At 39.8% G+C, this 20,436-nt stretch overlaps 3 protein-coding genes across 3 annotated transcripts; all 3 read left to right on the top strand.

Annotated features, from left to right (window-relative positions):
• Positions 1 to 2,627: 2,627 nt before the first annotated feature.
• Positions 2,628 to 5,335, top strand: LOC125210149 (UDP-glycosyltransferase 88B1-like). The gene is made up of 2 exons (XM_089069387.1): positions 2,628 to 3,220; positions 4,322 to 5,335. The coding sequence occupies exons 1-2, from the start codon at positions 2,678 to 2,680 to the stop codon at positions 5,180 to 5,182; spliced, it is 1,404 nt and encodes a 467-aa protein (XP_088925513.1). The 5' UTR covers positions 2,628 to 2,677; the 3' UTR covers positions 5,183 to 5,335.
• A 6,699-nt stretch (positions 5,336 to 12,034) lies between these two features.
• Positions 12,035 to 15,701, top strand: LOC125223790 (WAT1-related protein At4g19185-like). The gene is made up of 7 exons (XM_048127084.2): positions 12,035 to 12,429; positions 13,190 to 13,252; positions 13,359 to 13,475; positions 13,698 to 13,983; positions 14,601 to 14,756; positions 15,140 to 15,291; positions 15,403 to 15,701. Exons 1-7 carry the CDS (start codon positions 12,224 to 12,226, stop codon positions 15,593 to 15,595), a joined length of 1,173 nt encoding a protein of 390 aa, XP_047983041.1. The 5' UTR covers positions 12,035 to 12,223; the 3' UTR covers positions 15,596 to 15,701.
• A 184-nt stretch (positions 15,702 to 15,885) lies between these two features.
• On the top strand, positions 15,886 to 19,317 carry LOC125220634 (putative carotenoid cleavage dioxygenase 4, chloroplastic). The gene is made up of 2 exons (XM_089068365.1): positions 15,886 to 17,489; positions 17,663 to 19,317. The coding sequence occupies exons 1-2, from the start codon at positions 17,175 to 17,177 to the stop codon at positions 19,055 to 19,057; spliced, it is 1,710 nt and encodes a 569-aa protein (XP_088924491.1). The 5' UTR covers positions 15,886 to 17,174; the 3' UTR covers positions 19,058 to 19,317.
• Positions 19,318 to 20,436: the final 1,119 nt, after the last annotated feature.

Raw genomic sequence — 20,436 nt, 5'->3', positions numbered from 1 at the left:
TGAGAGACCGCAACCCTGATTTGGTCCCACTGCTTCCGGCACTCCTCCCCGCTGTGTGACTTCCCGTGTGGGCAATATGTATTGTAGGCTGCTGCAATCTTAGCCCACAAGTTGACGATCCTCTGATTGTTCGACTGGAGAGGATCATCGCAAACAGTCACCCAAGCCTTGGACAGCCCGACGTTTTCGTCATCCGTCCACTTTCTTCGTACCTTGTCGTCAACCGGCTGCGACGACTCGCCGACCACCCTTTTGCGCTTTCCCCTCTTCTTCTTCGGTACACCCCGACCCCTGTTTCAATGGGAGTGTCCTCGTATCGATCAACTTCTTCCAACAACTCCTCTAGGGAGAAAGTTTCATCTCCAGTGAATTAAGTCTCCACTGGGGTCGATGTATGGGAAGACGCAGTCAAAAAGTCAAGACTGTGGCGATAGACATTGTCCCCCCCCCCCCTCGGCTGCACCCCCAGTTGCACCCCCGGCATCCCGGGCTGCAACCCCTGCATCCCCGGCTGCCACCCCTGCAGGCCCGACATCCCCTGCATCTCCGGCATCACCGGCACCCCTTGCCCGCCCTGCCACACCGGCATACTACTACCCCTACTGCCATCCCTGGCCACGGGTACATATTGTAGTACTCGCCCATCGGACTCCATCCACTTCCCACGGGTACCGTGGGAGTAGCCGACCCGCACGTCACTGGAGTAGATTCGTTGTTGTTCTCCATTTCGCGATGTTGATCTTGTCAGAAATTAAGAAAGAGAGAAACTCGTAAAAACAAGTGGTGCGAATGAAAATGACGTTAAAATCGCGTATATATAGAGTTTCCAAAATTAAAAAAAAAAAAAATACTGCTCGTCGATCGCTAGCCGATCGGGAGCCTACAATGGCAGCGAGGCGACCGGCTAGCGGTCAGGAATCGGTGTGCGCTAGCCGATTTTTTCGCCAAAATGGCACTCGCCGATTACAATGGTTGGCTAGCGGAGCGGCTAGCCGGCCCGCTAGCCGCCATTGGAGATGCTCTAATGATTTCTTTTGATTTTTTGAAGTTAAAGGAGTATGGGGATTTTGGAGAAATTAATGTCTTGTGTGTGTTTTTAAAGGTAAAATTTAACTGTGAATAAATTATGTATTATGTTAAAGCCTTAAATAATTACTACCTCCGTCCTCCAAATAGTGACACACTTTGATCCGGCACGGGTTTTAAGAAATATAATGGAAAGTGAGTTGAAAAAGTTGGTGGGATGTAGGTCCTACTTTTAAAGTATTTATTTTATAATAAAATGTGAGTAAGAATGAGTTAATGGAATATGAGATCCACTACCAAAAATTTAAAAAGTGAAGTGTATCAAACTTTCGGAGACGGACCAAAATGGTAACCTGTGTTAAACTTTCTGGGACGGAGGTAGTAGAAATGAATTAAAATTATGTACTACTAGGTTGCATGGATTGATTTGATCCTAGTAGGTGTTCAATTTTGAATGTAAATATAAATTAAATGCCAAAACTGGTCCTGGACATATGTTCATTTTCCGATTTTGGTCCCAGACATTATCTTTTGAATTTTTGTATATCAACATTTCAACTCGGATCACAACCGGTCCAAAGTTAACTTTTCCATCAAATTTTAACGGTCTTTTTTAATCCCGATTTTGACCTAGTTAAGCTGTTCAATATTATTACTAACTCGCCAATTATATCCTTAATTATTTTAATATATTATCATTTAAAATACAAAATAAATAATATTAAAAAGAAAATCATAAATTTAAAACAACAACATCGCCCCCGATCTCTGCGGCTACGGCGACACCGACTCTCCAGCGCCGTCTGCCGGCTACACTCTGCTACACATCGTCGGTGATTTGGTGGCGCTTCTCGACGTGCTCGGCCTCGAGAAGGTGTTCCTCGCCGGCCATGACTGGGTCGCCATCATCGTACCGAAAAGAAATGTCTATACTACAATGGGACAGAGGGAGTACTATTTAGCATAAGCATATAGTATATTAATATTTGCATCAACAACTATGTTACTATAAGTCGAGACAACTTTTCATAAATGCAAATGCTCATAGGACGGATGAAAATAGAAAATGCACATATTTTATAGAAAGAGTTTTGAACAACTAGTGTTTGGAATTCTCAGATTCGAATTTCTTCATCCTATTCACATCTAACAACAACAACATAATTTGGTCAAAATCGAAATTAAGAACGTTGACTGTTATAATTTGACGGAAAAGTTAACTTTGGACCGATTGTGATCCGAGTTAAAATGTTTGAGATCCAAAAATTCAAAAAATAATGTTTATGACCAAAAATCATAAAATGAACATATATTCAGGATTAATTTTGGCCTTTATTTCTTAAATATATTGACTGTGGGCTAAGAAAGTTAGCTGTAAGGCCCATCCTTTCATTTATAATGTGATGTACGTAATGATATTGTAGTATGTTATGATTATGATTTATGAGACCACATGGATAGGAATACGTATCTTCACCCTAAATTTTATTTATATAAAAAAAATATAAATTGTGCTAGTCAACGAATAAGTTTTCTAAAAAGCAAAAATCTACATTTTATTTGAGGTCTATATAACTTATCCACAACACAAATAAAACAGCATTGGCCTCAGATATTAGCAACACATACCACTGCATTAGCACTTTGAGTAATGGAAAGAAGTATCGTGCTCTATCCAACTCCGGGAATGGGACATCTCATCTCCATGGTGGAGCTCGGAAAATTCATCCTCCGCCACCACCCATCCTTCTCCATCACCATCCTCACCATGCCGCCGCCCTTCCGCAGCGGCTCCACGCTCCAATACATTGCCCACATCTCCGCCACCGTGCCATCCATCACCTTCCACCACTTGCCCGCCGTGTCCCTCGATCTCGGCGCGTTCCCTTCGCCCGAGGCGATTCTCTTCGAAGCCCTCGACCGCCACAACCCCCACGTGCTCCACGCGCTCGAGACTTTGTCTGCCTCCGCCACCGTCTCGGCCTTCATCATCGACTTCTTCTGCACCACAGCGCAGCCGATCGCCGCCAAGCTCGGTATCCCTACCTACTACTTCCTCACCTCCGGAGCTCACTTCACTTCGCTTCTTTTGCACCTGCCGGAGATTGACAGAACCACCACCCAGAGCTTCAAAGACATGAAAAACACGCTTTTGGATATTCCCGGCGTACCTCCGGTACCGGCCACCGACATGGTAACGATAGTTTCATCCTAAAATCGATCATTTATAGTAGTGGTTTTTTAGTTAAGATATTACTATAGTAATAATTATTTTGTTTAATTTGCCAATACTCTTTCTCAAACTTTTTAAGAAATTTTTTTCTAATATACTTGGATCACCACTATCGATCAAATATGCCAAAGTTTAAAATCCATATATTTTGCTATGGCAATATTATATAGTCATTTCAATTCGATATATTACTCCATCACTTAAATTAGCCACGTGGAGTTTTCTCTTTGTACCGATAAGGAATATTGTTATATTTTTGTACGAAGCAGCTTTAAATCCCTGGGCCAGCTATTCTACCCATTGAGGTGTTTATAAATCAGCGCGGGAAATAGTTATCGGATTAGCTGGTGGATACACTTGGTAATTACAAAAAAAAAATACTCCTTCCGTTCCACTTAAGATGACACGTTTTCCTTTTTAGTTTGTCCCAATTAAGATGACATATAACTTTCTCTCTCCAATTAATACACTCAACCACTTTTTCTTACTTTCATTAAAATATTCATCTTTCTTTATCTCTCTACTTTAATACTTACAACCACCTTTGCTCTCTCCAATTAAACACTTTAACTAATATTCCTAAAATCTCATGCCAGCTAAGCAATGTGTCGTCTTAGCCGGGACGGGGGGGAGTAGTCTTCTTTACCGAATGACATTTAAATACGTGTTGTCTCCAAAGTCATTATTTTCGTGGGACATATAAAGTATTTTTTAAATTTTCCACCATTTTTCAACAAGTAAGACCGCTTCTTTATCAAATGACATCCGAAACTTCCTTATCGTCTCCGATAACATGCCATATTCATCTAAGATATTGTTATGCTTTTTTTTTCCTTTCAGTTGTCAACACTCTCCCTCAAACTTTTAAAATGATTTTTTTCTAAATTGGTTGAACCAACCAACTATCAATCGAACTGGTCCAAATTTAAAACCTACATATACGAGCTAGATCAATGTATTTTTCAGTTTCATTCTAGATATACAATTATATCAGTTAGCGAAATTTTCTTTTTACACTGATGTGAGATGTTATAATTCTATTTTCTTTTCATTTGCCATCAGGTAAGACCGCTTCTTGATCGAACATCGACCGACTATCGAAACTTCCTCAACGTCTCCGACCACATGCCCGATTCAGTCGGGATACTCATAAACACGTTTGAGAGTCTCGAACCTACGCCGCTCGCAGCAATTCGCGAAGGAAAATGCAACAAAGCCGGCCGCGCCCCCCCAATTTTCTGCGTGGGGCCGCTCTTAGCGGCCCAAGACAGAGACGCCGCCGGCGAACACAACTGCCTAAAATGGCTCGACAAACAGCCTAGCAAAAGCGTCGTCTTCCTATGCTTCGGCAGCTTAGGTTTAGTCTCAACATCTCAGCTAAAAGAGATAGCTGAGGGTTTAGAGAGAAGTGGCCACAGATTCCTGTGGGTGGTCCGGTCTCCGCCGCCAGAGGACAAATCCAAAATGTTCCTACCGTCGTCGGAGCCGGACTTGGACTCCCTCCTGCCGCCTGGGTTCGTAGACAGGATGGGGGAGAGGGGGATGGTGGTGAAGGGGTGGGCCCCGCAGGTGGCGGTTTTGAGCCATGCGGCGGTGGGAGGGTTCGTGACGCACTGTGGGTGGAACTCGGCTCTGGAGGCAGTGTGGGAGGGTGTGCCGATGGCCACGTGGCCGCTCTACGCGGAGCAGCATTTCAACAGGGTGGTGATGGTGGAGGGGCTGGGGGTGGCGGTGAGGGTGGAGGAAGGGGAGGGGGGGCTGGTGGCGGCGGAGGAGGTGGAGAGGGGAGTGAGGGAGTTGATGGAGGGTGTGAGTGTGAGGAAGGTGGTGGAGGAGAAGAGGAAGGAGGCGAGGGCGGCGATGGGGGAGGGAGGCGAGTCTGTTGCTGCGATGGGAAAGCTTATTGATTTGTGGAAGTCTTAATTAAGTTTAATTAATTGGGGTTAAATCTCTACATCTTCACTAATTAGTAGGGATTTGGTGTATGTTTTGTGGGAGTTCGAATTATTTACATGTATGGCTTGAGGTAATGCAGTAATAAATTGATTTGATGGTGGGGTCCATCACTCATGTTTATAGAGGTGTGTTATATTGTTAATTTATATTTAAATTGCTAACTACAATATCTGTCATTTTTTGAGTAACAATATCAATGTATCCAACAAAAAATGTTTGAGTATTTGTGTCAATTAACAATAAAGTAGTTATAACTAACTTTTTAAAAATACCTCAAAAGTTTAAATGCATATAACTATCTCAATTTAAATTATTTTTTCACCAAACATAAATCAAATTAAAGATTATTTTATAAGGATTTTAATAAGATCTCACTTGCATATGTTCCGATGTCAAAATTTAGAAAAAAATATTGAGTTTTTGTATTTTTAGTGCCAAATTAATGTAAACATAGCTAATAAAATATGTCAACATATAAGCATCACATAGATATGTTTAATACACTATATTGATATTTTTATCCAAACTCTACATTTAATGATTCTTTTATTTTTTTAAATTTAAATAATAATAAAATAAAATTACACATGACAATTTATACACTATTAGATTTCTAAAATTCTATGCTCTAAAATTAGTTGTATCTAGCAATTAAAGGGTAAGTTAACAATCAATTAAAGGGTGAGTTAACAATTGATCGTACTCCCATATTTATATTTATATGTATTTAGTAGAAGATGGAATAGAAAATGACATAGATGATCTTACTGAGATAGATCACATATATAGCCATATAGATCTTGGACAATTTATTACTAGAGGATGAAACACATCATTTTTGTTTGGCCCAGTTTCATTATTAAAGCAAAGTGGATACGGAAAGTCAGTGGAATGTATATTCTATTTTTCATCACGCGGAATATGATGCGAAAATGCGCAACACTTAATCGCAGCCATTTAATTCTATTCTCTCTTCCCCACCATGTGAAAGTAGAAAATGTGTTTGTGAGATAGGACAGTACCATTTAACAATTGATGAAAGGAACAATTGTCACAGTGGACATTTGCAGTACAAATAATGGACAATTATGTGCACTGAAATGGATTCACGTGATAAATAAATAAGCACTAAATAATGGATATTTGTCAACTATATGATGAAATTATATTAAAACTATAATAAAATATATCATACACGAATAGAGTACAAAATCAACTTAATTAAGAAAAAGTATATCGTAAAATAGGTATAGATAGTATATAAATAATAAATTACGAATTACATTATTAATTTAAGGAAAGATATGTGTAAATTAAAACAAATCAAAATGTGTTCGAAATTTACAGTAAATATTTTGATGATAAATTAAATTAAGATATTGTAAATCTTTTATGGATTAATTTAAATAAATTAAAGATTGACTATTTAATGTGGGTTGATAAAGTGGCGTGATTTTAGGTATAGTAAAAACAGCTGAAATATAGACTTTCAATACAAACCTTTTCGTTTTTTTCAATATTTTTTTGTTTTAACCATAGGTGTATCAATATTTTAATTAATTACATGTGATAGTTATTTCAGCCATTAAATGGACGAAATCGAAGGATGAGATTGGTTTTGTATTTTAGTATACTCCCTCCGTCTCTCGGTAGCTAAGTCGAATTTCTTTTTGGATTGTCCCATTATAGTTGAGTGTTGTATTTTTTGGCAAAAAATACTTTATTCTCTCTCACTTTACTCTTTCTTCATCTCTCTACATTTTCCTTTTCTACTTTATTCTCCTTTTATTTAACTCATTTAAAACAACTTTTCTTAAATTTCGTACCGAAAAGAAATGTCTATACTACGATGGGACGGAGGGAGTACTATTTAGCATAAGCATATACTATATTAATATTTGCATCAACTATTATGTTACTATAAGTCGAGACAACTTTTCGTAAATGAAAATGCTCATAGGACGGATGAAAATAGAAAATGCACATATTTTATGGAAAGAACGGAGTATTAAATTACCAAAAAGAAAAGGAAATAGTATATGAAATAGTATAATCTTAAATGACGAAATGCATTAGAAAAAGAAAAAAAGGAAGTAGGACAACTATTTAAATCTTAAATAATTTAATTACGTCATTAATGATTTTCATAAGTATAGGAGTATTAGTAATTTATTTTATTATACATTGATCAATCTAATCCCAAAGAAGAAAACTCTCTTTTCCTGTCGAGTCCCCTAGGTGGACCCCATTAACTCTTGTTGACCACCTAGATTCGAGAACAGGGCTTTTGTTTGGTGAATCTATAAATGCATCGAAATTTTTTTGCTTATTTCCCCATCTTAAAAAGCACCTTAGGGTGTCCACTATACATGGCTGGCCTGGCCGGCCAAGCCACAAAGTGTGGCGAGGCCACAAAGTGTGGCGAGGCCACAAAATCGTGGCCGGGCCACCAATGCCCATGTTTCCCACTATAGTGGACATGGCCAAACCACCAAATTTTTTTTTCTTTTCCATTTTGTCTATATTTTAATTCTACTATAATTAAAATTGTTAGACTACAATAATTAAATAAAATGCATAATTTAATGAAAACTAAATCGAAAACCAAATCTTCGTTGTATTATAGAACGGGGTAAAATTATACAACGAAAATTGTTTAGGAACACGCAAACAAAAACATAAAAAAACACCGCCATCGCCGACTACTCGGTCTCATCATCCGAATCCGCCACTTCATCTTCACCCGTTGCATCGTCACCGCCAACGCCATCACCGCCGCTACTACCGCCACCGCTCTGAGGTCCCGCCGCCGCCGCCGCCGCCGCCGCGGTGTCCTCCCACCCCAATAACGTCCTCAGCCTCACTATAAGGTCGTAGTACATCGTCTTGGTAGTCGGGTCGGTCGACTTCTCATACAAGGCCAGAGTGTCCTGGAGTTGCTTCATCATCTGCACCTCCAGGGTGTTGTTCAACGCCGCTCGGGCCGATCCGGGAGGGGCTGCAGACGGGCCCGCAGCAGAGTGTTGGGAGGCAGCGGCGGAGGCGGATCTAGCGGCTCGGATGGCGGACTGTTGACCCAGGGGCCGTGGACGCCGGGATAGTGATGGGGGGGGGGGGGGCGCTCCTCCATGACCTCGTCGTTGAGGTCGAAGGTCCTTGAACCGCCGCTACTACTGCTGAAGTTGCCGCCCCTGCCCCGTCTTGTACGGCTAGGCCCAGAATCAGACGCGTTCTCGCAGATGGCTCTGAATTTGGGGGAGTCCCGCAGAACGAGGAATTCTGCCCAGTAGGTAAACTTCTTGCCTACTTGCACATTGAACAACTGCAGCGACAGGGATTTGACGTCGGCTTCGCTGCGGCCACTCTCAGCAGTGCGCAGTTGGTTCTCGTATATACCAATGAACTTCCGAAGAGCTGTAGTGATCCTGCCGAACTTCTTCCGAATCTGATCGGGTGTACGGTCGACGCTCCCCGACGGTTTGAATTCATTGTACACCAAGACTTTCCGCCAGAAGCATAAGTCGGTCTGATCCGTGCCAACTATGGAATCTGTCGTCACTGCGTCCCATGCCCTAGCAATAGCAACGGACTCGGCGTCGGTGTACAAAAACCCTCGGCGACCACCGCCGCCGCCGCCTTCCTGCCCGCCGCCGCCATCGCCGCGACCACCGCGGCCGCCGCCCTGCCCGCCGTCGCCGTCGCCGCCACCTCCGCCGCCCCTTCGCCCACCATTCCCGCCGCCGCCACCGCCGCTTCTTCCACCGCCTCCTCTCCCCGTCTCTACACGACCGGGCGTCGGCGTCGGGGTATCAGGCGACCCCATCAATTGTTCCCATGTGAATCTATCAGATTCATCAAGCGGAGAATGACTGCTCTGAAATGGGGAGGCTTGAAATTGAGACGGGAAGTTAATTGCGTCCATGTTGGGTCGATAGTCGCCCGTCCCTGGTTGGGTACGACCCGCATATCTCTGCTGATAGGCCGAGGACTGCCCCCGGTTTTGGGGTGTTTGTAGCCACGGCGCCGGCGATGGCGGACTCCACATCTGGGATGGAGGAGGGGTGGGACTCGATCCCCAGCGTTGGTGGGGTGGAAAGCCCCCCTGTCCCGTATCTCCATAACCGGGATTGTCTCCGCCTTGCATTTCACAAAAATTCAAATTGAAGGGAATAGGGTAAATTGTGTGTGAGAGTAGAGTAAAAATAAGATATGAATTTTAGGTATAAATAGAAAAAATTTCGAAATTTTTTTTAAAAAAAAAAAAAAAAAAATTCTGAAAAAGGGGGGAGCCGCGGCTCGCGCCCAAGCGCCGCGGCCAGGCCACGATCGTGGCGCGCCCACGTCCACCCCCCCCCCCCCGCACTATAGTGAGCCGCGGCCCGCGGCTCTCCCGTGGCCCGGCCGCGGCTCTAGTATAGTGGACACTCTTAGTGTCTTCTCTGTTAGGGAGATTCAATATAGAGAACAGAAAAACGGATATCTGAAAGTCGTGCAAAACACTTTCAGATCAAATCAATTTCGGTGGTTCTACCAAAGTTATTTGATCGGATAAAATTCAGAGAATACAAAACCTTCTTATGTGTATTCGAGATAATGAACCAGAAGACTTGATCGGATTTTGAAGAAGATGAACCGATGCAGCTGTTGACGAAACAGTGCATCCGTTGGGATTTAACTGAAAATAGCTGATTTTCAAAAAGGTTTCGAAATTGCAAATTAGTCCTTCGATTTTCAGAAATTACATTTTCGGATGAATTTCTGAAACAGCAACTTCGTTGGAAATAAAAAATTCAGCTCGACCCCAGCCAGGGGCTCTGCCCCTTGGACCCCGCTATCCGGGGGCGCCGGACCCCGTTCATTTGTTTAGGGGCTTCGCCCCTAACATCATAATGAATTCAAATAAGCGTGCACTCCGCACCTCCATACTTAAATGATGTATCATTATAACAATAATCGATTAATCAAGTTAATCCAATTACACTAAAATATCCAACATTCTCCATAGAGCCTTTGCAAATATCATACACATATTCTTGATTGGGATTAAGGAAATGACTCTTGAGATCTTCACTACCAAATTTACAATGCACTTCTAATTGTTTGGTATTGGTAGGGAGTGAGGCTTGGAAAATAATTCTTTGTCGATGTGAGATGTCACATGCACTCGCAACTTCTTGAGGTATGACAACAATGAGTAAGAGAGAGAGAGAAAAATGATATGAATCATGATGTTTCTCATTTTCTTTTTTTACAATATTAATACGAGTTGTGAAGTTGTTTTATAGGCCTATTACGAGATGCCACAACCGATAATTGAGACGGTTTGATTAACATATTTTCCCTATAAATAGATAGTAATATCAACATGAATTCCTGCATGGGAATGTGGAATAAATTTATCGGTACATGCATTACAAAGTGTAATTCGATGTTGTAAATGAATATAACAATTGAAATCCATTTGCATTGGTAGCTACTAGTTAGGATTATAAGTAAAGTTTCATAAAAAGGTAATTTCAAAAGATTTTGAATATTTATTAAAGATCAAAGTTAAATTTTCTCCTACCTTGAATTTTTCGAATTGCTAATTGCATGTTCCATCTCTATCATATAAGCTGTTATCAACCAGTTATGCCACATAGGAGCTAAATTATACGGGAGTACGTTTTTTTTATAAAAAAAAATGTGAAACTTTATTGTATTTTTTGCCTAATCATAGAAAAAAACCTAAATCGTACTATTACAATGTACCCACATTTTTGCCGCTCATATGATATGAGGACGAAGACATAGTTGAATGTGGAATTGAGTGTCATGGATTGCACCATGAGATTTAACGATAAGGAATTGTGATGCAAGTTCGTAGAATTGCTCCGTCCCATAAAAATATACTACTAGTTTTATCATTTTTGATCGTTCCTTAGATTAAATAGTTCTAAATAAGAAAACTTTTAAACAACTAAATAGCATCAATATTGTGGGCCCAAATCTACTAATATTATTTTCATGATATTTTCTCATTTTTTATTTTATTTTACTAATTGTGTATTAAAACATCTGCATCTTTCAAGATTTTTCTTTTTAAACGACGAAGTTAGTATGATATCTGAGCCATCAATAACTTTCGATATTGGCTATAATTTGGACATTTAATATGGGCCGGAAGCCCTAATTTATTGAATAATTACTGGACCGGGTATCCGATTCAAAGTTACCCGGTTTGTACGTTTTTTAAATAAGTTGTACGCTATTAAGAAATCAATAAAATTTAATGTACACTTTTAAGTTTTAGTTTAGGGCAAATTGCTATAAAAATCATAAAATTTGGTTAATCCCACTACTTTAAATAGTCACTTATTATATTATAATTTTGATATTTTTTAGTTGTCCCCTTGATTTAGATTTGATGAGAAATTATGTAGTATAATTTGAGAGTATATATTTTAGTATTATACTACTAAAACTAATGATTTTTGTGATTAATACACAAATTAGAAAAATAAAAAAAGCCATAGTATTGGCTTTTATACCGTATACTATGTAGTACTCCCTCTGTCCCATTGAAGATGACTCACTTTCCTTTTTTATTTGTCCCAACTAAGATGACTCATTACTTAAAATAGAAACACATTTATCTCTACTTTATTCTCTCTCTCTTACTTTACTCTCTCCTCTCAACACATAAAATAAATTTGCATAAAATCCCGTGCCGCCCAAGAAAGGGGTCATCTTCTTTAGGACGGAGGGAGTACAATTTTCTTCCAATATAAATAAATTGGACAAAAATATTAAATGTAATTAATTATCTTTTAGGTTATGAATCAGAATTTGACAATTACAAACTGGAAAACTGGGCTATCGTTTGAATATTTCTCCACTCTCACTTTGAATCCACCCCAAAATCAAGCAGAATCTTCGCATTCGATTCACGCAATCCAAATCTCTTCTTCCCTTGAGGACTGACTGAGGAGGAGGAGGGGGTGGTTTTGAAATGAAATTTCTGCTACGATGAATGCGATAGCGGCGCTGATGGCTAACGGCGGCGACATCCAGAGGGCGCACATGGCCATGGCCATGGTCCAGGTCTTCAACGGCGGCTACCACGTCATCACCAAGGTCGCTCTCAACGTCGGCGTCAATGAGCTCGTTTTCTGTGTCTACCGTGACCTCCTCGCGCTCTCCATTCTCGCCCCCATCGCTTACGCCCGCGAGAAGTCAGTCACTCACCCTTTCTGATCGTGTTTTTTTAATTGATTGGATCATTGACTTCGTCGCGGATTATGTTGTTGTGTGTGATGCGGTTATTGCTCGATCGCTGGTAGTTCTCGGTCAAGCTCTTTCTCGTTGTGTAAATTGTTTTGATGATGGGGGAATTGGAGGGGAGCAGTATGAGCGAGTGATAGCTCATTGGCTGAATTCAATGATTGTTCGACTGGGAAATTATAATTACTAGGATTATAATTTGTAGTACATAGTTTTGTCCTCACAGAGTTTTTAGTGAAATGTTATTAGGAGATTTGATTGGATCATTGAGCGGTTACTGCTCGATTGCTGGTAGTTCTTGTTCAAGCTCTTTCTCATTGTGTGAATTGTTTGGGAGAGGGGAAATTGGATGGGAGTGGTATGGTATGAGCGAGTGATTTATTGCTCATTAGTTGAATTCAATGGTTGTTTGTCTTCATCGATGTGAGGCAAATTATAGGCACTTTCCGTCTAATTTGTAAAAATTTGATTTGTACATAGTTTTGTTTCACAGCCTTTTTAGTGAAATGTTATTAGGAGATTTAAGTGTCTGAGTATCTTTCTGCAAAATGTGGAAGTGGATGCTAATGATCAATGCTTATTTCTACTCTAGGAAGGATGTAATATGCTTCATCACATTTTGAGTCAGTTAATTTGTTTCCCTTTTTTTTGTTCGTTTCCAGTGTATGAACGCACTAGCAATTCCCAATGCTATGTTTCTTGTTTTTGCAGAAGGTTAAGCTTGCCTCTAAATAGACGCCTTATAGCGACCTTCTTCTTTCTTGGCTTGACTGGGTGAGTAGAATATTTCCATTTCGTTTTGAGCTTGAGTAACGAATTGTTTACTTAAATACTAATCGTGTGCTTATTTTTCCTGTTTGTCATTTTTCCATTGGATTAGTATTTTCGGGAACCAACTTCTGTTTCTAATTGGTCTTGGCTACACGAATCCAACTTTTGCTGCAGCCATACAGCCTGCTATTCCAGTCTTTACATTCATATTGGCTCTAATGCTGGGGTCAGTCTCTAAGCTCTTCAAGCTATTAACATTACTCTTCGGCACAACACATAAGGAAATAAATAAATCAACGAAGGATCAAGAAAAACATAAAACTCCTGACTTGCATTGCTTGCTTGTATGATTAGTCCTTTTGCTCATTTGAGGCCAGATACACACCAATCTTTTTACTAAAAAAAGAATTTTGTAGTTTGTCATGCTTACATGCAGCTATATTTGCAGTACAGAAACTCTGAATTTACAGAAGACTGAAGGTCAAGCAAAGTTGGGAGGTACTCTTGTTTGTGTTTTCGGTGCAGTTTTTATGGCTATGTTCCGTGGTCCAGGTGTGTTTGGATATAAGGATTTAGATTTTGCTACACATGGTGAAATAAGTGCCAAGGGCCAGCCAGAACCAGGTAGCTGGATAATGTCTGTTTTGATTAATATGGGATTGGATCATTGGCACCTTGGAGTTTTATGCTTGATTGGGAACTGCATGTGCATGGCTACTTATCTGGGGATTCAGGTAATACACACCATTCTTGATATTAGATCATTTATATCTGAATCTACTTCGATTAGTTGGTGTTTCTTCACCCATAAGTCAAATGCTATCTACTATTTTATCAAACATCTCCCCTCCGAACACTTAAGTACTGAAAATAATACCTCCCTCATTTCCTGTGATCTAATTGAATTAAAAATGACTAAGCTCAGTGTCCTACTTGCTTGTATTGTTGTAAAGGCGTCGAGAACTGAAAGTAACAAAAGTAGTTGAATAGAATAGAACTAAAAAAAACCTCTAACGAGGCCTACAGAAGAATCCTTCCAGAACTCATCAAGACAAAAAGACACGCTTCTGATCTTATGGAGGAACTGTAAATTATAAAACACTAATCTCTAAAGCCCAGGTAAACATGCCTATCTCCTGATCTGAAACCAGAGTACTAATAAACTCTGACTCTAATAAATCTGATGTCTAACTGTAACAATAACTAATAATTGAACTCTAACTCCTAATAGAATCAAATAACTAACAATTAATAGTTAACACAACAACGATCCCTGTCATTGTTGGTCGATTTGAACGGCTTCAATAACTCAAACAAGATGTTTATGGCGTTTACTTGTATTTTAATGCAGGCTCCCCTTTTAGCTAAATATCCTGCAAGTATATCAGTGACAGCATATTCCTACTTTTTTGGTGTTCTGTTTATGGTCACGACTACCTTTTTTGTGACAACTGAATCAACAGACTGGAGACTCACACGGTCCGAGGCTTTTGCTGTATTGTATGCTGTAAGTATTTTCGCAGTTTGCCTTTTCATTTTTCCCTGTCTAGTTAAGAAAATTGCACTTGGTGATCTAAAAAGTTCCTGAGTAATTGATTCTACTATATTAAACAATAAACATAAATTATGTTTGTTAGTAACGGTTGTGCTACAACAGCATGGATACATCAGTAGAACTTAAAATGTAGTTTCTGAAACCGTTTAGTTGCTGCATAAGGCTCCCATGGTTCATAACTGTTGCAAAGTGGTAATTTCAGCAAAAAACTATTGTTAAATACTTGGATAGATGAAAAATCCAAGATCTTTGAATCACATTACATCTTTTGTATCTAAGTAGCATATTTCATTTCATATTTCTTTGGTTCCTTACGAACAAACTTGTTTCTGTAGGGAATCGTAGCATCTGCATTGAACTATGGACTTTTGACTTGGTCGAATAAAACCCTTGGCCCTGCCACGGTTGCTCTGTACATTCCACTTCAACCTGCTGCTTCTGCTTTTCTGTCAAGAATGTTCCTTGGAAGCACGATTTACTTAGGAAGGTTATACCCCAATCCAATGCATTTTCATACTTATTTTCTTTGCACGACATTTTTCTAATATATTGACACAGTCATTGTGTGGCTAAGCTGTTGCTCTGTATTTGTAAACAGCATTTTGGGAGGATTTCTGATAATAGCGGGGCTTTATTTGGTAACGTGGGCATCCTACAGAGAAACACCGGTATCCATGGTAGGTTCTCCTCATGCACCTCTCGGTGACGGGGATCCACCCATCAATATGATCTCCTACCAGCTAGGTAACATTTTATCATCACCAACTTCGATACCCAAGATTGTGGATTAGCTTAAACTTATGATACCACCATAGGTTTTTCTATTGATGGATGTCACTTACATGGAAACCACAATTTTCATATGCTACTATGATTTAAGAATATGGTTTCTAATAACGTGGCCAACTTTTCACAATAGAAAGAGTGAATTTATTTTTGTAAGGATCACTAGCAAAAGTTAATTTGTTAATTTCTATTCCCCTCCCATTCAAGACGTTGACATTATTGAGTAACACGAGATTTTTGGAAGAGCTTTTAGGTGGAGTAAGTAGAGAGAAAAATATAGTTTATTATTATAATGAGGAGAGATGAGAAAAGGATTTATTTCCAAATATAGAAAGAGAACACCTTAAGAAATAGTAAAATGTGTGTCTTATGAATTTTATAATAAAAAGTAAGTGCGACGAGTGTATTTAGAAAACTAGCGACAAATAATGACAAAGTATTAAGAGAACTGCTCTACTATCAACCAATAAGCCATCTATATCCCCAACATTTTTTTTCCAATTTCTGAAGGTGGCCATTTTCTTGTGAGCATTGTAAAGTAAATGAATTGATTAGAATAGAACTAAAAAGAAATCCTCCAACGAGGCCCTAGTGAAGAATAAAGAAACGCTTCTAATCTAATGGGGGAAAACTCCTTATCTAAGACAGATTAATAAGAAAATCTGACTATAACTAAAACATAAACAGTTGGAGTACAAATAAGCGATCTTTATCATTATTCGTCTATTTGCACGGCTTCAATAACTCAGCTATATGTTTGTGGTGTTTTACTTATTTTTATGCAGGCTCCAATCCCCTTTTGCACCCGTTCTTTTGCATTTTTTTTCATTTTTTCCCAACAATTTGTGGGTTCAAACTTCAAAATCCAAATGCTCTCTCCAGATAAATTTTACATTCTGGACCACGAGCTTAAATGGGTACTTAAACTTTTATTTATTTTTAATTGATTCAACAATATTTATTTATATATATATATAATGTTCTTAGTTATTTTCAAGAAATCACGTTTTCTTCACTCCACAATCATACACCATAAAATACGCACTCGTGATGGTCAACCTTATTAAACACAATATATAAGTTCGTATTGACATGTTAACAATTAGACAAATAATTGATCAAGTCTTAGGTATATATAATATAATTGCACGTTAAACTTGCATTTTCATAAATAAATGTACCCTGACTTTGAACAGATTACAGATCCATCATACCAGTCTGTCTAAATGTATTAATATAACTAGTAATTATAAATCCTCACAGGAATAAGGCCAAAGTTGACTATATTTAATAATTAAAACTTGATTCAGGCTGTTTAACTAAACTTAAACCCAATAAAATAACAAAATAAATCATTTTGGGACCGGCTTAATATGCCACATTGATGAGGATCTCGTTTTTAAATTATTACTTGATATAACAAATAAGACAAACTAAACACATGGTTCTTTTATTTATTTCAATTTTTTAATATTGATTATTGAACAATGAACATGATGAAGTTAAATAATTTAATCAGTTGAACTGCAAATCACCTTCAAATATGATTTGCTAATTTCATCAACACCACACCAACACTTCAAAATGGAAAGTTTTGCTCTTTCTCTCAATGCAAGCTTCCCTCCTTCAACCCTCCACTCCTCATTCCGAGCCACAAAAACTACTAAACCAAACCTAACCGCAGCCAAACCACCTAGAGCCGCTGCTTCCGACGTCGGCGGTGAGGAAGTCCAATCCCCACAAAGAGTAAAAAAACCACTCCATGAAATAATCTTCAAGCCATTAGACAATCTCATCTCCACCTTCAATAACTCCCACCTCCCTCCCTACCTAGACCCCGAACACGTCCTCTCCGGCAGCTTCTCCCCGACCGAGGAGCTCCCCCCAACCCCATGCCAGGTAGTGGAGGAATTTCTTTTCTTTATTTATATAATATCATCAAATTTTCATTATTCTGTGTTATCCGTTATGCAAAAGCCCCTATCATCGTAATAAAACATATGGTAATTTTTAAAAATTTTCGAATTGAATTTTAGTCCCTAACAAAACAAATTTCTGCTTCCGCCCTGTAGGTGGTAGAGGGCTCCCTCCCGCCGTGCCTCGACGGCGCCTACCTCCAAAACGGCCCAAACCCGCAGTTCACCCCCCACGGCCCATACCATCTCGTTGACGGCGATGGCATGATCCACACCGTCAAAATCTCCAGTGGCGAAACGACCTTCTGCAGCCGCTTCGTCAAGACCAACAAGTACATCGCCGAGCGCGATCTTGGCTACCCCATTTACCCCAACATGTTCGGAGCCTTCACCAGCAAAATCACCGCCTCATTGCTGCTGACCGCCGCTCGGATTCTTACCGGCCAGTTCAACCCCTTCGCCAACGGCGTCGGCACCGCCAACACGAGCTTAGCGTTGATCGCCGGCGAACTCTTCGCACTCGTCGAAACCGACATTCCGTACCAGATCACGGTGACGGAGAACGGAGACGTCGCCACCGTTGGTCGCCGCGACTTCGACAGCCCGGAGAGTTTCCAGATCATGACGGCGCACCCGAAATTCGATCCAGAAACCGGCGAGACGTTCTCCTTCCGTTATTTCCCGATTCCTCCGTTTCTGAAGCTTTTCCGAATCGATTCCGACGGAAAAAAGCATAAATCCGTCCCGATTTACTCCATGAAAAATTGCTCGTTCGTTCACGATTTCGCTGTGACGAAACGATTTGCCGTGTTTCCTGATACTCAGATCGCGATCAAGCCAATTGAGATTTTGAGAGGCAAATCGACGATGAGAGTAGATCTCGAGAAAATTCCGAAGCTCGGTGTGATTCCGAGATACGCCGCAGATGAGAGTGAGATGCATTGGATCGATGCGCCGGGGCTGAATCTGCTCCACACGGCCAATTCATGGGAGGAGGAAGACGGCGGCGGCGAGATCGTGATAATCGCCTCTAACATGCTTTCAATTGAGCACGTAGTGGAGCAGATCGAGCTTGTAGATCTATCAATGGAGAAGATCGTGATTGATCTCGCAACAAAGGATGTAAAGCGATACCCGCTTTCAGATCTACACCTCGATTTCGGAGTTATCAATCCGAAATACGCCGGGAAGAAGAATAGATACGTGTATGCGGCGGTTGTGGAGAGCATTCCGAAGATGCTGGGAGTCGTGAAGATAGATTTGTCGCGATCGACGGCGGAGGGCGGCGATTGCGTGGTGGCGAGGCGGATGTACGGACCAGGCTGCTACGGAAGCGAGCCGATTTTCGTGGCGAGGGAGGGGGCGGAGGAGGAGGACGATGGATACCTGGTGGCGTACGTGAGTAATGAGAAGACGGAGGAATCGCATTTTGTGGTGATGGATGCGAAATCGGCGACGCTCGACATTGTTGCAGCTGTTAAGCTTCCTCGTAGGGTTCCTCAAGGCTTCCATTCCATCTTTGTTAAGCAAACTGAGCTCCTCAAAATGTGAGGATTTCTGCTTTCCATTTATCAAATCGATTCAACATCACGTATAGTTATTTTGCATTCACTGTTTAATGCTGTAATTATATTGTTGTGTAGCAATGTTCGGGTGCGTTCAATTTGGCAATGCGAATTATGATTTCAGTTGTTTTTAAACAGCGGAATGATCATCTTTTAATTTTTTTTGTGTGTCTTAGTTTAGTAGATTGGATAAGATTGAGCCTATGATTCATGAATATTGTTGAATCGAGTGGATCTATCCGCTTCATAATCTTGAAACGTTGCAAATTACTAATGATTTTAAAGTCTTTTTTCTCCCATAACAATTAGTTTTGGGTACTCTTAGCTCAATTCAATCTCACATAATCAGACCAATTTAGCCTTCAGTAACCGGAAACCTCATTTACTTATGAAGTGGAAAATGTAACTGATGGGATGATTTGTTATAATACAATTAAGGCATGCTCAATTTGCAAGAATATACTACTATCTTATGATTAATTCAGTAATACGCTTGATTCATGATATTAAATCGGGAACGGATCCCCTGCTGTGGAGAAATCACAGCAGGGGCTGCTGTGCTTAAAACGCAGCGTTTCGGAGTTGGCGAACGGCGTCGTTTTCGGTTTCACAATTTGATTCACAATTTCTTATTCAAACGGCAGCGTTTCGGAGAATTGGGGAACGGCGCCGTTTTTGGTTTCACAATTTGATTGACCAGTTTCTTCCACGTTTTCATTTCACTCTAATTCCTCTCTTTCTGATTTTTTTTCTTTACTGGAAACTAAATCAATTAAATAAAAATAAGAAATCTGATGTTACTTAGATTTGTTATAAACTAGACTAATCTGTGAAGGAGTTGCATAATTATATTTGGTCGATTTGTATGAGGCAATGGAGTATGTACGCTTGCAAATAAAACCAAGTGTTCCAGGTAATGCATACCAAGTGCTTGAAGAAAAGACCAAGGGAAGTAATTTACTTGAGATTTATTTAGAAACCTGCAATATCTGTTTCATAAGTCCTGCCCAAAGCCAATAATATAAAAACAAATAATACTAAAAATTAATTATTCTATGTTCGATAATAATATATATTTCCCAATTTCATTTATAAAATATGAAATATGGTTTGGCATACGAAATACATACGTCCATGGAACAAACAAGTCAGTTCTCTAATTTTTCATTTCTAAAGTAAGTCTTCTCCCATTTCTCTAATACGTCAGACTGAAATAATCCAAACAGAGTAGATGTTTAAAACATTAATACTCCATTCATAGTTAACATTAGATATAACAATTATAATTCAGCACTTCAAGAGATGCTTACATCAAAATATATATTCAAATGCATGAGATATCTATTATATCAAAAAGTACAAGCA

The sequence above is a fragment of the Salvia hispanica genome, chromosome 3 (assembly GCF_029641045.1).
Source record: "Salvia hispanica isolate PSC_SH4W2 chromosome 3, Shi_PSC_v1, whole genome shotgun sequence".
Classification (NCBI taxonomy): Eukaryota; Viridiplantae; Streptophyta; class Magnoliopsida; order Lamiales; family Lamiaceae; genus Salvia; species Salvia hispanica.
The sequence above is the reverse complement of the archived record's forward strand: the minus strand, read 5'-3'. Positions and strand labels throughout refer to the sequence as shown.

Excerpts from the sequence above, each read along its gene's own strand:
- LOC125210149 (XM_089069387.1), top strand. The coding sequence starts at position 2,678 with ATGGAAAGAAGTATCGTGCTCTATCCAACTCCGGGAATGGGACATCTC. Across the intron at positions 3,221-4,321 it reads CGGTACCGGCCACCGACATG|GTAAGACCGCTTCTTGATCG; the intron begins GTAACGATAGTT and ends ATTTGCCATCAG.
- LOC125223790 (XM_048127084.2), top strand. The coding sequence starts at position 12,224 with ATGAATGCGATAGCGGCGCTGATGGCTAACGGCGGCGACATCCAGAGG. Across the intron at positions 12,430-13,189 it reads ATCGCTTACGCCCGCGAGAA|AAGGTTAAGCTTGCCTCTAA; the intron begins GTCAGTCACTCA and ends TTGTTTTTGCAG. Across the intron at positions 13,476-13,697 it reads ATATTGGCTCTAATGCTGGG|TACAGAAACTCTGAATTTAC; the intron begins GTCAGTCTCTAA and ends CTATATTTGCAG.
- LOC125220634 (XM_089068365.1), top strand. The coding sequence starts at position 17,175 with ATGGAAAGTTTTGCTCTTTCTCTCAATGCAAGCTTCCCTCCTTCAACC. Across the intron at positions 17,490-17,662 it reads TCCCCCCAACCCCATGCCAG|GTGGTAGAGGGCTCCCTCCC; the intron begins GTAGTGGAGGAA and ends TCCGCCCTGTAG.